General features: G+C 32.8%; 1 protein-coding gene across 4 annotated transcripts in view; it reads left to right on the top strand.

Annotated features, from left to right (window-relative positions):
• Positions 1 to 14,964, top strand: part of TMEM135 (transmembrane protein 135) — a 252,500-nt gene that overhangs the window by 49,370 nt on the left and 188,166 nt on the right. For all 4 annotated transcript variants that reach the window (XM_061202749.1, XM_061202751.1, XM_061202748.1 and 1 more), the window contains exon 3: positions 2,207 to 2,299. In XM_061202749.1, the coding sequence (XP_061058732.1) occupies positions 2,207 to 2,299 (93 nt within the window). The remainder of the gene's footprint in view (positions 1 to 2,206; positions 2,300 to 14,964) is intronic.

Genomic DNA, 14,964 nt, shown 5'->3' with positions numbered 1-14,964 from the left:
TATTAAATTGATGACTAATAAGGAAAAAAAATTGCTCATAAGTTAATAAGGACAATATTTCTTCCTTTCTGAATTCTTATACCTTGTATTTATTTTTCTTGCATTATTGTACTTGCTAAGATCTCCAGTACAGTGTGAACTAGAAGTGGGAATTATGGGGAGCTATGAATCATTTTCAGTCTAAAAGTGAAGCTTTTAATGTTTTACCAAACTAGTTTTTTGTATATAGGGAATAATAAATTGAATAATAATTTTATCCTTTTCTAAAAAAAAAAGAAATATAATTTCCAAAGTCTTCTATAGATTTTTGCCTTAAGAACATTAATATTTATAAACTTTTAGTAATTGATAAAGTTTATACTATTGAATAAGTCATGCCTTTAAATTGACCTGAAAAATCTGTATAAGAAACTCTTTACCACATAGTCTCTGGAAAGTTTCTAATACTTGTTAAAGCTCTAAAAATAGAGTTATAAGATAATTAGGTTTTAAAAATTGCAATAATAATAAATTGGTCTTGCAGCATATTTATGTTCTATGAAGCTTTTGGTTAAGTTGTGGAGACATAAAATACTTATAATAAGGTAACATCTGTGTTCCTCCTATGACTGACTCGCTCAATTATTTTCCTTTAATGTTTATATTCAGCAACTTGTTAAGTCCTTTGTGTATTTTATGTTGGAGGAAGAATCACCTCCAGTTTTCTCAGGCAGAAAGTTTCTGATGTCCATTGCAGAAATACCCATGTTATATGTAAGTTTTCTAATTTTTTTAAAGCTAAGCTTCAGTTAGAAAGAAAATTTCATCTGATTTTTTATCCTTATCTGTACGTACATAGGATATATTTTTTCCTGTAATACATCATTTAGCAGTTGACCAACTTTGTTCAGATAATTTCTTATAATTTTTTGTTTCTCCCTTTCTTAGGAACAAATTGTCTTTGAAAGGAAAAAAGAATCTTCCTAATATCTCCAGATTTCTTTTTTTTCTCTTTAAAAACCCAAGCAGCTAATGGCGTTTATAATTTGTGAGACACTATGCAGATTCTTTCTTCCAAGGGATATATTCTAGTAAATGAAAAATTTTATATACACATATAACTAAAAAATGTAAAATACTTTAGTAAGCGATGTAAGAAAAAACTTACCCAGGGTTGTAGAAGGAAAGAAGGAGAGACATTTTTTGAATATCTATCATGTGTTAAAAAATAGTAATAGTTGAAAAAAAATGATACTGATGAACCTATATATAAAACAGAAATAGACCCACCGACATAGAAAACAAATTTATGGTTACCAAAGGGGAAGGGCGGGGGGTAAATTAGGAGTTTGGATTAACATACACACACTACTATATATAAAATAGATAACCAACAAGGACCTACTGTGTAGCACAGGGAAATATACTCAATATTTTGTAATAGCCTATAAGGGAAAAGAATCTGGAAAAAAAAACATATATATAACTGAATCTCTTTGCTATATACCTGAAACTAACACGACATTGTAAATCAGCTATACTTCAATAAAAAAAGAGCCATAATGAAAAAATAGTAGTAGTGATAACAATAGTAATAATAGTAATAATAGCTAACATTTTCTGCGTACTTCCTATGTGTCATGCATGGTGCTGGGGAATATCTCATGTAGCCATCATAACAACTCTGTGAGATAGGTAATACATTTATTCCCGTTTGGTAGATAGGAAACTGAGAACATAGAGGTTTGCAGAGTGAACAGTGTTGGATCCAGGGACTGTCTGAATGAATGTAACAGATTAAATAATTGGAAGGAGAGATACCTATTAGTTTGCTATTGTAGTAGCCTGAAGAAGAGATGGTGAGGGACATAACTGAGGCAAGCGCAGTAGGTTGGAGAGGAATTTGAGAGATAAATTGTACATGGAAGTATTTAAGGGGATGTTTTCATGTATGGGATAAGGAAGAAGGAGAAGCCAAGGATGTCTCAAAGTGTCACACGTAGGTGGATAAGTAGTTGTTGATATCATTAACCTAGGAGAAGAGAGGAGAAAGAACAGGTTCATGGAGATAGGGGAGAAAGATAATGAGTTTGGTTTTGGACATGCTGAATTTGAGGTGCTGTGGGACATTTAGATAGAGGGTGAACTGAGAAGGGGAACTTCTATGCATAATAACTAAAATGACCAACTTGAAATTTCATATAATCATTCCAAATTTCAATTTCAGGAAGATACTTGGAAAATTCTACTCATGGAGTCCCGGCTTTGGTGCCGCTTTGCCAGCTTCTTATGTGGCCATTCTAATTGAGAGAAAAAGCAGGTAAACTTTTACATACCTACATATTTAATAGAACTGATTTACTGTCCACCATCACAGCTAGAGATTTTTTTTTTTTTTTTTTTGCTTATTGTTTATCATGGTCCAGGGAGGAGAAATATTTCCACATATATTTTTCAGTCTTGCAAATATTGGGCTGGCCAAAAAGTTTGTTTGGTTAGGGAATATGTTGTTCAACACAGTTCTTGGTGAAAATGAAAAATGTGTCTTTTATTTTTACTTAAAACGGAACGAACTTTTTGGTCAACCCAATATTTGATGGAAAATTTAATTTTATACTTATATTATTTAAGTTTTTAAGCCTATAAAAAAATAAAGATTGACATTATATAGTAACAATGCCCATTAGTCTTTGTTTACTAAAAAATTAGAGGGTTCTCTGATGTGCCAAACTAAAACATGGCTTGCATAAATTCTAATTAAAGATCTTTTCCATAACTGCAATACCGTTATCACACCTAAGAAAATAAACGGTAGTTTTCTTTTATCATTTAGATCTGTAATTTGCTTCGGGCTCATTAACCTCTATTAAATCAATTATTATTTTTAAGATATCTTCTCATTTTAAAAAAATTTTCATTTTTATCAATTTGAAAATGTTCCACGTGGAATAATAAGATTTGTACAAAATGCTACAAAGTGTTATGTAAGTTTTTCAGTTAGGTAAACTGTTGAAGTTAAACATTTTGCATAAAAGAATTTTTACCATTTCAGGAATAATTATTTTTATTGTTGAGAACTGCTTTGATTCCATCTTTATCCCAGAGAATAAAGATACGGTCATGTATATTAATGAAGATGGGATCATCTTTCAGTTTATGAAGATGTTTGTTATAATCATCGATCCCCTAGTAAGACTATAGATAGATCGTTAGGTAACTAAATATTTACTTAAACCACCTGAAGCCATTTTAATGCATTCTTGTAAATGTAGTAGTATCTAAATTTTTGTGATTCTCTGTTTGATGATACTTTTAGATTATTAAAATTACTAAAATCAAAGGATGTTATAACCCCGGGAAAATCAAGTCAGTATTGCTAGAAACATAGGTTACCCCACCTGAGAGGACAGTACAGAATAGTTGTTAAAAGTGTGGATTCTGGAGCTATAAAATCTGGCTTGGGAGACTGGCTCTGCCACTTATTGTGTGACGTCTATGGCTTATTCCTTACCTGAAAAATGGAGGTAGTGATAATCTACTCACATGGTTATTCAGAGAATTAAGTGAGTTAGTTATGCAAGAGTGCTTAGAAGAGTGCCTGACACACGGTAAGTGTGTTAAGTATTTTTATTGGTTTTTTGCCCGTAAGTAATGAGAGCCTTGTTCTGGTGATTGTAACTTTCTGATCAATTTAAAAATCTAAATATTGGTTTTGGAAATATGATTTCAAAGTATGTACTCATATATGAAACTAAAGATGCTTTAAATGAAGTTTGCTTCAATTTATGTTTTAGCACTTGAATAATAAGGTGGCATTTTTGAAGTTATTTGCCTACTCTTCTACAGGAAATGTTGAAATGAACACCTGTGTAACGATCACCTAGAGTCAACAGTTGTTAACATTTTACCATTTTTACTTTATTTGTATGTGATTATATATCTATGTATGTGTGGTATTGTGTGTGTGTACGAACCATATAGAAGTACATTGTAGACATCATGACATTTTACTCCTAAATACTTTAGAATGCATATTCTAAAATAAGGGTACTTTCCTACATAATTACAACACTATTATCACACATAAGAAAATTAGCAGTCATTCCTGACTACCATCTTGTCCGTATTGTCCTAAAATGCTTTTTTTTGAACCAGAATCTAGTCACAGTTGATATATGGTGTTATATTTCTTTATTTCCTCTTAATCTAGGTTAACCTCCCCACTTTTTTTCCCCCATGGCATTGACTTACTGACGTGACCAGGGCAGTGGTCTTGTTGTGTGTAAAACATTTCTGGTTTTGCCTGAAATTTTTCCTCATGGAATTGTTTAATTGGTATTTCCTATAAACTTGAAGTTCAGTCAAAGACTTGATTAGATTTGGATTAAACATTCTTGGTAAGAATTTACTTCATAGATGATGCTGAGGCCATCAGGAGGTCCATAGTTCTAAGTAGTTCTAAGTTTGAATATGTGATTAAAGTGGTAATCGCCAGATCTTTCCAATGAATCTGTTAGTTCTGGTGAATTAGATGAATAGATTTCCTGACATTCCACAACCCTTGCTTGGCTGGAATGAACGTCAGTTGATCGTGACATCACTATTTGTGAAATTGGCTAGTTATGTGTGTGTGTATTCTTTATCAGGTTTAGTTATCAGTGTCATATTTACCTTATAAAATATTTCACAAGTTTTCATTTTTTCCCCCCTTTCTCTGGTATAGTTTAAATAACAGTGAATTTTCTGGCCTTTGAGTATTTGGTCCATTCCTCTGTGAAACCTCCTGGCCATGGTGACTCTTTTGGGTGTGGTAGTTCTTAGAAAAAGTTATCAGTTTCCTCTGTGGTACTTGGTCTGTTTAAATTTTCAACTCACTCAATAGAGAAAGAGTTTTAGTAACTTTCTCTAATAGTTAGAAAGTTATCCATCTCTTACAAATTTTCCATTTCCCAGAAATTATCTATTTTATAAAGATTTTTATATTTATTTGCATGGAGTTTGTACAAAGTAGTCTGTTATGATCTGGTTGAGTTTTATGTTTTCAATGGTTATTTCTCAATTTGTTATTTATTTTGTATTATTTTTAGCTAGTAATTTTGTGATTTTGCTTTTCAATGAATCATCTTATTTATTAGTTATGTTTTTTGGTTTTCTAATTCAGTTCTTGCTTTCATTGTTTTTCCTTCTACTTTTTTTGGCTAATTTGCTTTCCTTTTAAAAATCTTTTTAGTTTGAGGCTTTATTTATTTTCATTCTTTAAGTCTACTGATATAAGTATTTAAGGCTATGAATTTTCTTCTGATCACTACTTTAATTGTATCCCAGAGATTCTAACATGTAGTATGTACATTATCATCATTTTCTAGAAATTCTGTAATTTTAGTTTATTTTTCTCTTTTGATATAAGAATTATCTAGTAGTGAGCTTAAGAAGATGAAAGGGCCTCTTTGTTATTGCTGGCTCATGGTAACTCTGCTTAACCATTTGAGGAACTTCCAAAGTGTTTAGTGAAGTTGTTGCACCATTTTTCATTTTCTCCAGCAGTAAGGGATCTCGTTTCTTCACATCCTGGCTAACACTTGTAATTATATGTCTTTCTGATTAAGGTCGTCCTAGAGAGTGTGAAGTAGTATTTAAGGTGTGGTTTAGATTTGCATTTCCCAGATGACTAATGGTGTTGAGCAACTTTTCATGTACTCACTAGCCATTTGTATATCTTCTTTGGAGAAATGTCTGTTTTGATCCTTTGCCTGTTTTTTATTGGGTTATTTATCTTTTTATTATTAATTTGTAAGAGTTCTTTAGATATTCTAGATTCAAGTCTCTTATAGGATATATGATTTGCAAATACCTTCTCCCATTCAGTGCCTTGTTTTTTTATATTCTTGATCATGTCCTTTGAAGTACATACGTTTTAAATTTTGATGAAGTCCAATTTATGTATTCTTTTCTTGATTGTGTTTTTGTGTCATATTTAAGAAGCCATTATCAAATCTAAGGTCACAAAGATTTACCCCTATGTTTTCTTTTAAGACGTTTATAGTTTTAGTTCTTGTATTTGGGTCTTTGACCCATTTTGAGTTAATTTTTATCTATGATGTGAGGTAAGGGGGCATTACATTTTTAATATCACTTTTCACATGTTTGTTGCTACAATGAAGAAGTATGATTGGTTTTTGAGTGTGATCTTGATTCCTGGGACCTTGCTGAATTCACTTATTAGTTCCAGGAGTTTTTTTCCATATTCTTTGAGATTTTTGACATAGAAAATTATGTTGTTGCAAATAGGGACAGTTTTATTTTTACATTTCCAGTCTGTATATCTTTTATTTCCTTTTCTTGCTTTATTGTGTTGGTACGTCCTTTCATTGTTCTTGATCTTAAGGGGAAGGAATCCAGTCTTTCACCTTTAAGTATAATGTTAGCTGTAGGGTGTTTTTTTAAGATGCTCTTTATCAAGTTTAGGAAGTTCACATGTTTTCCTAGTTTTGCCGAGAGCCTTGATCATGAATGGGTATTTTGTCAAATGTCTGTTCTGGATCAATTGATATGATCATGTGGTTTTCTTGTGATTTATTTTAGCCTGATTCTAGTATTTTAAAAATATCAACAAGGTCGAAGTGATGTAGTTCTTCATATCTAGCAGGGGTTCTCAATCTTGGCACTGTTGACATGTTTTGGGCAGATAATTCTTTGTTTTTGGAGAGGGCTGTCTTGTGCATGGTACTCATACATACCATTATCCCTCCCTTCCCCTCCCCACCAAATTGAGACAACAAATAATGTTTCCTTGGGAAATATGTTCCCCATGGGACAAATCCCTCCTTTGTTGAAAACTACTGATCTGTATCATTACTGAATTTTTTGTCTAGTTTTATCATTTGCTGAAAGGTTTTAAAATCTCCAACTGTGGTTCTGGATTTGTCTGTTTATCTCTTTAATGCTATCAGTTTCTGTGACGATTTTATTAGTATATACACATTTATAATTGTCATTTTTTTCATGATAAATTGAACTTTTTATCAATATAAGATGTTCCTCTATAGCTCAGATAATTCCCTTTGTTCTGATTTCTATTTTATTTGTTATTAATATAACCACTCAGCCTTCTCTTAGTGTTTGCATTGTATATATTTTCTTTCCAATTAATTTCAAGCACCTCTGTCTTTAAAGTGTATTTTTTGCAGATAGCATATAGTTGGGTCTTGGTTTTTAAAATTTATTCTGTGAATTTTTGCCTTTTAATTAGATTATTTTGTCCATTAATATTTGATGTATTATGTTATAGCTAGAATAAGTCTACTGTTTTATTACTATTTTTTTCTCCTTTTTGTCTTTCTCTGTTCCTTTTCCTACATTCTTTTCCATTATTTGAATTTTTATTTTTTGTAGAAGGTGACAGAATGTATTACTTTAAAAAAAATTGTCCCCCACCCCCTTTTTAAAAAGACTGTATTTGGGGGGGGGAGCAGTTTTAGGTTCAAAGCAAAATTGAACGGCAAGTATAATGATTTTTCATATATCCTCTATCTCTACACCTGCATAGCCTCCCCAGTTATCAATATCACCCAACAGAGTGGTATATTTGTTACAATAGATGAACCTACATTGACACATCATTATCATCCCAAATCCATAATTTACAAGAGGGTTCTTGGTGTTATACATTTATGGGTTTGGGCAAATGTATAAGGACACATATAGGCCATTATAGTATCATGCAGCATAATTTAACTGTCCTGAAAATCCTCTGTGCTTGCTTATTAATCCCTCTCTCCCCTCAACCCCTAGCACCACTGATCTTTTTACTGTCTCCATAGTTTTATCTTTTCTAGAATGTCATATAGTTGGAGTCATACAGTATGTTGTCTTTTCAGATTGGCTTCTTTTACTTAATAATATGCATTTAAGCTTCCTCCATGTCTTTTCATGACTTGATAGGTTGTTTCTTTTTAGAACTGAATAATATTCCATGGTCTGGATGTACCACAGTTTATTTATCCATTGACCTACTGACAGACATCTTGGTTGCTTCCAAGTTTTGGTAATTATGGATAAAGCTGCTATAAACCTCCGTGTGTGGGTTTTTGTGTAGACATAAATTTTCAACTCCTTTAGATAATTACTAAGGGGTATGATTGCTGGATCATCTGGTAAGAGTATATTTAATTTTGTAAGAAACTGCCAACTGTCTTCCAAAGTGTCTGGGCCGTTTTGTATCCCCACTAGCAATGAATGACAATTCCTGTTGCTCTACATCTTCACCAGCATTTAGTGTTATAAGTGTTCTGAATTTTGGCCATTTTAATACATGTGTGGTGGTATCTCATTGTTGTTTTAATTTGCATTTCCTCGATGATATATGTATTTTGTGGAGCATTTCTTCATATGCTTACTTATTTTAATCTCTATGTGTCTATATGTTTAAAGTGGGTTTCTTGTAGATGACATATAGTTGGGTTATGTTTTGGGATCAACTCTGACAATCTGTCTTTTAATTGTTGTATTTAGACCATTGACATTCAAAGTGATTATTGATATAGTTGGATTAATTTCTACCATATTCATTACTGTTTTCTCTTTGTTGCCTTTGTTCTTTGTTCTCATTTTTGTCTTCCACTCTTATTCTGCCTTTTGTGGTTTTAACTGAACGTTATATGTGGTTCCATTTTCTCTTCTTAACATACCAGTTATACTTCTTTTTTTTTTTTTTTTACTCTTTTTAGTGGTTGCCTTCGTTTTTACAGTACATCTTTACAACTAATCCAAGTCCACTTTCAAATAATACTGTACCCCTTCATAGGTAATGAGAGTATCTTATAATAACAAAATAGCCCAAATTCCTTCCTCCTGTCCTTTGTATCATTGTTGTCATTCACTTCACTTATAAGCATAATTACCACACACACACACACACACGATATATATATACATAATCAAATACATTGTTGCTATTATTTTGAACAATTGTTATCTGTTTGAACAATTAAAAATAAAAAAAAAATTAAAAAATTTACCTTCACTCATATCTTATTTGATGCTCTACCTTTCTTTATGTAGATGAGTTTCTGACTCATATTTTTCTTCTCTCTAGAGAACATTTAATGTTTCTTGCAGAGCAGGTCTACTGGCAACAGATTCTCTCAATTTTGTTTGTCTAGTAGAATCTTTATTTGTCCTTCACTTTTGAAGGATAATTTTACAGGATGCAGAATTCTAGGTTGGTGTTTTTTTTTTCTCTCAATGCTTTCAGTATTTCACTCCACTCTCCTGTTTGCATGGTTTCTGAGGAGAAGTCAGATGTAATTCTTATCTTTGTTCCTCTATAGGTAAGGTGTGTTTTTCTTCTTTTTTCTTTAAGGATTTTTATTTATCTATGATTTTTTGTAGTTTGAATAAGATATGCCTGGGTGTAGTTTTGTTTTGGCATTTTTCCTGCTTGATGTTCTCTGAGCTTCCTGGATCTATGGTTCAGTGTCTGACATTAATTTGGGAAATTTTTGAGTCATCATTGTTTCAAATATTTCTTCTGTTCCTTTCTCTCTTTCTTCTCCTTCTGCTATACTCATTACACATATGTTATACCTTTTGTAATTATCCCACAATCCTTGGATATTCTCTTCTGTTTTTTTTCAGTCTTTGTTCTCTTTGCTTTTCAGTTTCTGAGGATTCTACTGATAGATCCTATAGCTAAGAGTTTTTTTCCTCAGCTGTGTTCAGTCCACTAATAATCCCATCAAAGGCATTCTTCATTTCTGTCATAGTCCTTTTCTTTATGGTTCTTTCCTAGGGTCTCCATCTCTTTGCTTATATTGCTCATCTGTTCTTATATTCTGTCTACTTTATCCATTTAGAGCCCTTACCATTATTAATCATTGTTGTCTTAAATTCCTGATCTGATAATTCCAACGTCCCTGCCATGTCTGGTTCTCAAACTTTCTCTGTCTCTTCAATTTGTGTCTTTTGCCTCTTGGTATGCCTTGTAATTTTTTCTTGTTAGCTGGACATGATGTACCAGGTAAACGGAATTGCTGTAAATAGGCCTTTTGTAATGTGGTGGTGAGTTGTGTGGGGAAGGGAAGTGTTCTATAGTCCTTTGACTCGGTTTCAGCCTTCCAGTGAGCCTATGCCTGTGGACTGTGAACTTTACAAGTGTTTCTCAATTTTCCCCCTCCCCCTTGGTGGGGCAGGATGGTTAGAGTGTGCTGGAGTTGGGTTTTTCCCCTTCCTCCATGTGGAATTCTAGAGCCACCCGGAGTTGGGTATTTTCCTTCCCCAGGTGAGTTAGGCTCTCATAATACCCCAGCAGGTTAGGCTCTGCTTAACTAGTTTCCCCTGAGGGCAGCCAGTGCTCTGGCTTATTTCTAAATGGTTCCTTTTCCCCTCCCCCTACTTGGAAGTACAAGGGGATTTTTCTCTGATATTTACTGTGAGAACCTAGTCAAGCTCCTGGAGGTAAAACTGAAAGAAGTGTGGGGCCCCCTTAAGACTGATACCTCTGTAATTTTTAACTTCCACACTGAGCCTCCTGCTATTTATCAATTACAGTGCAGACTTTCCTCTCCCGGCTCTCATTCCCTCCGAGGTTTCAGCTTGTGAGTCTGTGTTCTGTTAAGTTGTAATTCTCTGTATCTGCCTGCAGTCTCTCCAATTTTGCGGGCAGCAGTTTGCAGTGTGACCTTACTTTTCTTGTGGATGTTAACTTTTCAGTTCGTTGAGCTTTTTACTTGGTGTTAGGACTAAGTGATCACTTCCAGGCTCCCTACATGGAAACTGGAAACTGGAAGAATGATTTTTTTTTTTAGAATTCCATTTCTATGTATTTCTTTTTAAAATATTTTTCTTTCGTGTTTGTGCTTGCTCTACAGGCTACATTATATATTTTTAACTTTATAGCTTCTTAGTGTTAATATTATCACCTCCCAAAATGTAGAAATATGTTTAGGTCCATCTTAGAGGCTACTTATTATAGGATTCTTTTTCCCCTTTCCTTTCCTTTTTCTTTTTCTCTCTTCTCCCCCCACCCCGCCTTCTTTCTTTCTTTTTTTGCTAGCCAATAGTCAGTTACTCTGGCACCAGGAGTTCAATAGTCCATTCTTTCTCCACTGATTTGGAATGCTCCTTGTCTTATACCAATTTTTCATATATATGTGTGTTTTGTTGATTTCTCAATTTTTTTCTGTTGATGTATTAGTCTAGGTCTTATCTTTACAATTTTAGTTTCAAAAAAGTCAAATTTTTCTTTGAAGACCAACATTTGTTTAAATACCATAATAATTCTAAAATAAAATTGTGTTATTGATATTAAAAGCTATAACTTCTTAAGGCATAAAGAGGTTTCCTAGAAGTGAGGTGATAACTTGGATTTTGGTTACTAGTTTATTTCCTATTCTGTTTACATTTGGTAGTACACTATTTTTTTTTTTTAAGTTTTCTGATTTTATTTTTTTAAGTGAGCTATTGCACTAGTGTTTTATTCATAGACAGTAGGTATTCATAGAAAATTGGTTCTAGATTATGGCCTTTTCTAAATATTAATTGGAGTGGATTTACTGTTTTGAAGATCTGATCAGAATTTTAAGTTTGGCTTCTTTGTAAGTATTATCCCATGGTTGCTGAAGAAAAATTGATCCTTATCTTGATGTGACTGTTTAGTAGTCGAACTTTTTGTGATATGTATTGATTCTGTTGTTTATTAGGTGATGCAGTTAATACTTGGAAATAGCTTTTGAGTTCTTGGTTTTTTTTTAGAATTGTGTATGTATATGTACATCAGCCACAAATACTGGTTTGGGGGTCTAATTAAAAACTTTAAAATTTAATTTTATAGTATTTTTCAGAAGCTGGTGACTTACTGTTTAAAAAGCAGGTTTAAAAGTTTTTTTTGGCATTAACCTTAAAAGATAGAAAAGCAAATCTTTTTGCTTTATTTCTTTACAAGTTGCTTTATAGTGTGTCTTATTTTAAGAAAGTATGGTCTATGTTTATCTGGAATTGTGCAAAAGTTAACTCAGTGGTCTTACTTGCTTTGAAAAAGTATTTTTTACTTAAAACAAATTTTTATTGATTTCATTAAACATCAAGATCCCTGAATAGACTGTAAGTAATTTACAAAGGTTGAAGTTATGTGTATTTCAAAATTATTACATCTAGCCCAAAATGAAGCATATTAATATTATAGTTTTTACTTTAAGGAAAAGGAATTTATAATCATGCCTTTAATTCACAAAGAAAGTCAATGATATGTTGGTAGAGATAGCCAGTAGGCAGTTTGAAATATGAGTCTAGATTCAGGAGAAGCACAGTAGTTATATAAATAAAATTGGAAGTTTCCTTCTTGTAGGTTATCATTGAAGCTATGGGAGAAGATCAGAGTCTCAAAGCTCAGAATAAGAAGAGGTCTGAGGTTATAAGTTGGGAAACAGCAACATTTAAGGAATCAGATTTCAATTGATCTTTTATCAGTTGATCAGTTGTCAGTTCATCCTTTTAAAAATAAATATCAGTAATATATTAGAAAGAGTAGAAGAAACAGAATGTGGGAGATAAGCAGTTTTTTTCAAATTAGCAAATAGTGGTAATCCTAATTTTTAAATCTCTAAAGCTGTATTTAATAAAATCTTTACTGAAGTTATACATTTTGTATAATCAGTTTTTCAAAAAGCATTTAATGAGGTACAAGCACACAACATGGTTATATATACACACACATATGTATGATGGATATATATATAGATATAGATGTATAAGTGAAGATCTATCTATATTCATAAGTATGTCTTCATCTATATTGGTTTAAACTTATTTCCTCCCAACTTTCCAACTCATCCATCCATTTATTCACCCATCCCTCCATCCATTCCTCCATCCATCCATCCATCTTTCCCAGTCTCCTTCCCTCTACAGAATTCAGCATGCTTTGCCAGCTAGTTCCTAACACCTTGTAAGAGGGCAGCTTACTTAAATCTTAATCGCATCACTGTGGGGTTCTGTGAAAGCTTTGAAGTTGTTTCCAGGGTTGCTTAAAAAATTTGTGCCACAAAGAACTGTGATCGTAGTAACTCAGCAGGAAGCATTGGTAACATCTAGTTTATCCCTAGGTGGGCTGTTAAGAACTAGTCTTCTCTTTCTTTTTCTAGGAAGTGCTTTGTTTGTGGTTCAGAAAGAAGTTGTTCTGATGGATTTTGTTTTGTAGAATTGCTATGGATTTGCTGTGATATTTAGTATTAGTTTAGGTAAGTTGAAACTGCAGGGTGCTCAAACATGGACGTGGATTAAAGTATCAAATATTGCATATTTATTCTAAGCATATTCATGGCTTGAGTTGTTAAATTACACTGTTGTAGTTATGAAACTCCCAAGCAGATATGACCAAAATGAATCAACTATATAATATGTGAATAAAAGAATACTTATAAACTGGCCTATAAATTCTTGGTATCTTCAAGTTTCAGTGTCATGTTCACAGGAAGAAAATTAAATTACCTTGCAGTCTTCTGAAAAGCTTACTCTGTATTATCCACTGTATATAATAGAATGTGATTATAGACTCTTGCTCTAGACTGGAAGTTTACCTTATCCATTCTTATACCTTAAAGAAGTATTTTATACTCTTCTAAAACATTCTGACAGATGAAATCTATTATATTTTGAAAGACTTTCTGAAATGATTAAATAGCATCTCTTGGTAACCATTACAATGTTTAAGAACAATCACTTTGTTTTTCTTTAATCTCTAATTTCTCCTTATCCATAGAACACAGAACACACATATTTTATATGTATACATAGAATATATAAATATTTAGAATTTAGAGGTTACACCATTCTTCCTGTATTCTGTAGTGACCTTAGTTATAAAATGTGTTATATACAGTGTCATTCAGAAGTTTGAGAAAGTTAACTAAAGAATATTTACACTAAAGTTTCCAGAAAAAAAGCATTATTGTTCATCTGATTAGACAAAATAATGTCGTTAGAAGATAATCCTTGGAATTTCAATAGAATGTGAGGATACCTTTTAATCTACTGAGATGTTAAGAAAATTTAATTATTTGAATAGTTTCCCATAGGAGTAGTGATACTCTGATTACAAAGAGTTAGTTCTTACAGCAGTGGTTCTTAATACTTTTTTAGATAGTACCCTTTGCTGTGCACACCCACTTACGTTTTTCATGCAAGTTTAAAAGATTCACCCCCTTTCCCCATCAAAAAAAAAAGAAAAAAAAAAAAAGAAGCTTATCTGTAGTTTAAAGAAATACTCGACTAACTTTAGACTGCTTATTTACTGAGCTTCACCAGTCTTCTAATCTAGTGATTCTCAGCAGAATGGGAGTATTTGTGTATCAGAGTCTCCTGTGAAGTTTAAAAAGTTATTGTCCTCCTTGGCCCCAGCCCTTCCTCTGGGCCACCTTTTGTTCTAATTGGCACCTCCCCCTTCCCCATCACTGTTGTAGCAGTGTTTTATAATATATAACTTGGTTTCCAGAGAGAATTTACGCACTAGGAAGGGAGTGACTTGTTTGTCTTCAGACTTAGGCTAGATACAGTCAAGTGTTAAATAAAATTGGTATTTAATTAGCTTATCTATTTCGTATGATACTGAACATCTCTGGAGAAGTGTTAAAATAAATCACTGTTCTGATATTCTAACCTACCAAGTTGACATTGGAATGGAGGTTAAAGACATACCAGGTAAAGGCACCAAAAAGAGTCTGGCTATGTAATCCAACATATCATGCCCATCACAGGCATTGTCCTCTCATTCTTGAGGCTATTAGCTTTGGGTTGGAATTCAGATAAAGCTGGGAAGGAGGTGATCTTCCTCATTGTTTGGGAACGATAAATTGAAACTTGAGACCAGAATAGGACATAATCTAATAACGATGCATCCTCAGTTTTTCCCAGTAGTAAGAATGTGTCAAGGCTTTGTTCATCCTCATCACACAGAAGCCTGCTAGGACAGCATATTAAACAAGTCAGTGA

This window comes from Eubalaena glacialis, chromosome 10 (genome assembly GCF_028564815.1).
Source record: "Eubalaena glacialis isolate mEubGla1 chromosome 10, mEubGla1.1.hap2.+ XY, whole genome shotgun sequence".
In the NCBI taxonomy this organism is placed as follows: Eukaryota; Metazoa; Chordata; class Mammalia; order Artiodactyla; family Balaenidae; genus Eubalaena; species Eubalaena glacialis.
This window is presented reverse-complemented; position numbering and strand designations above follow the sequence as displayed.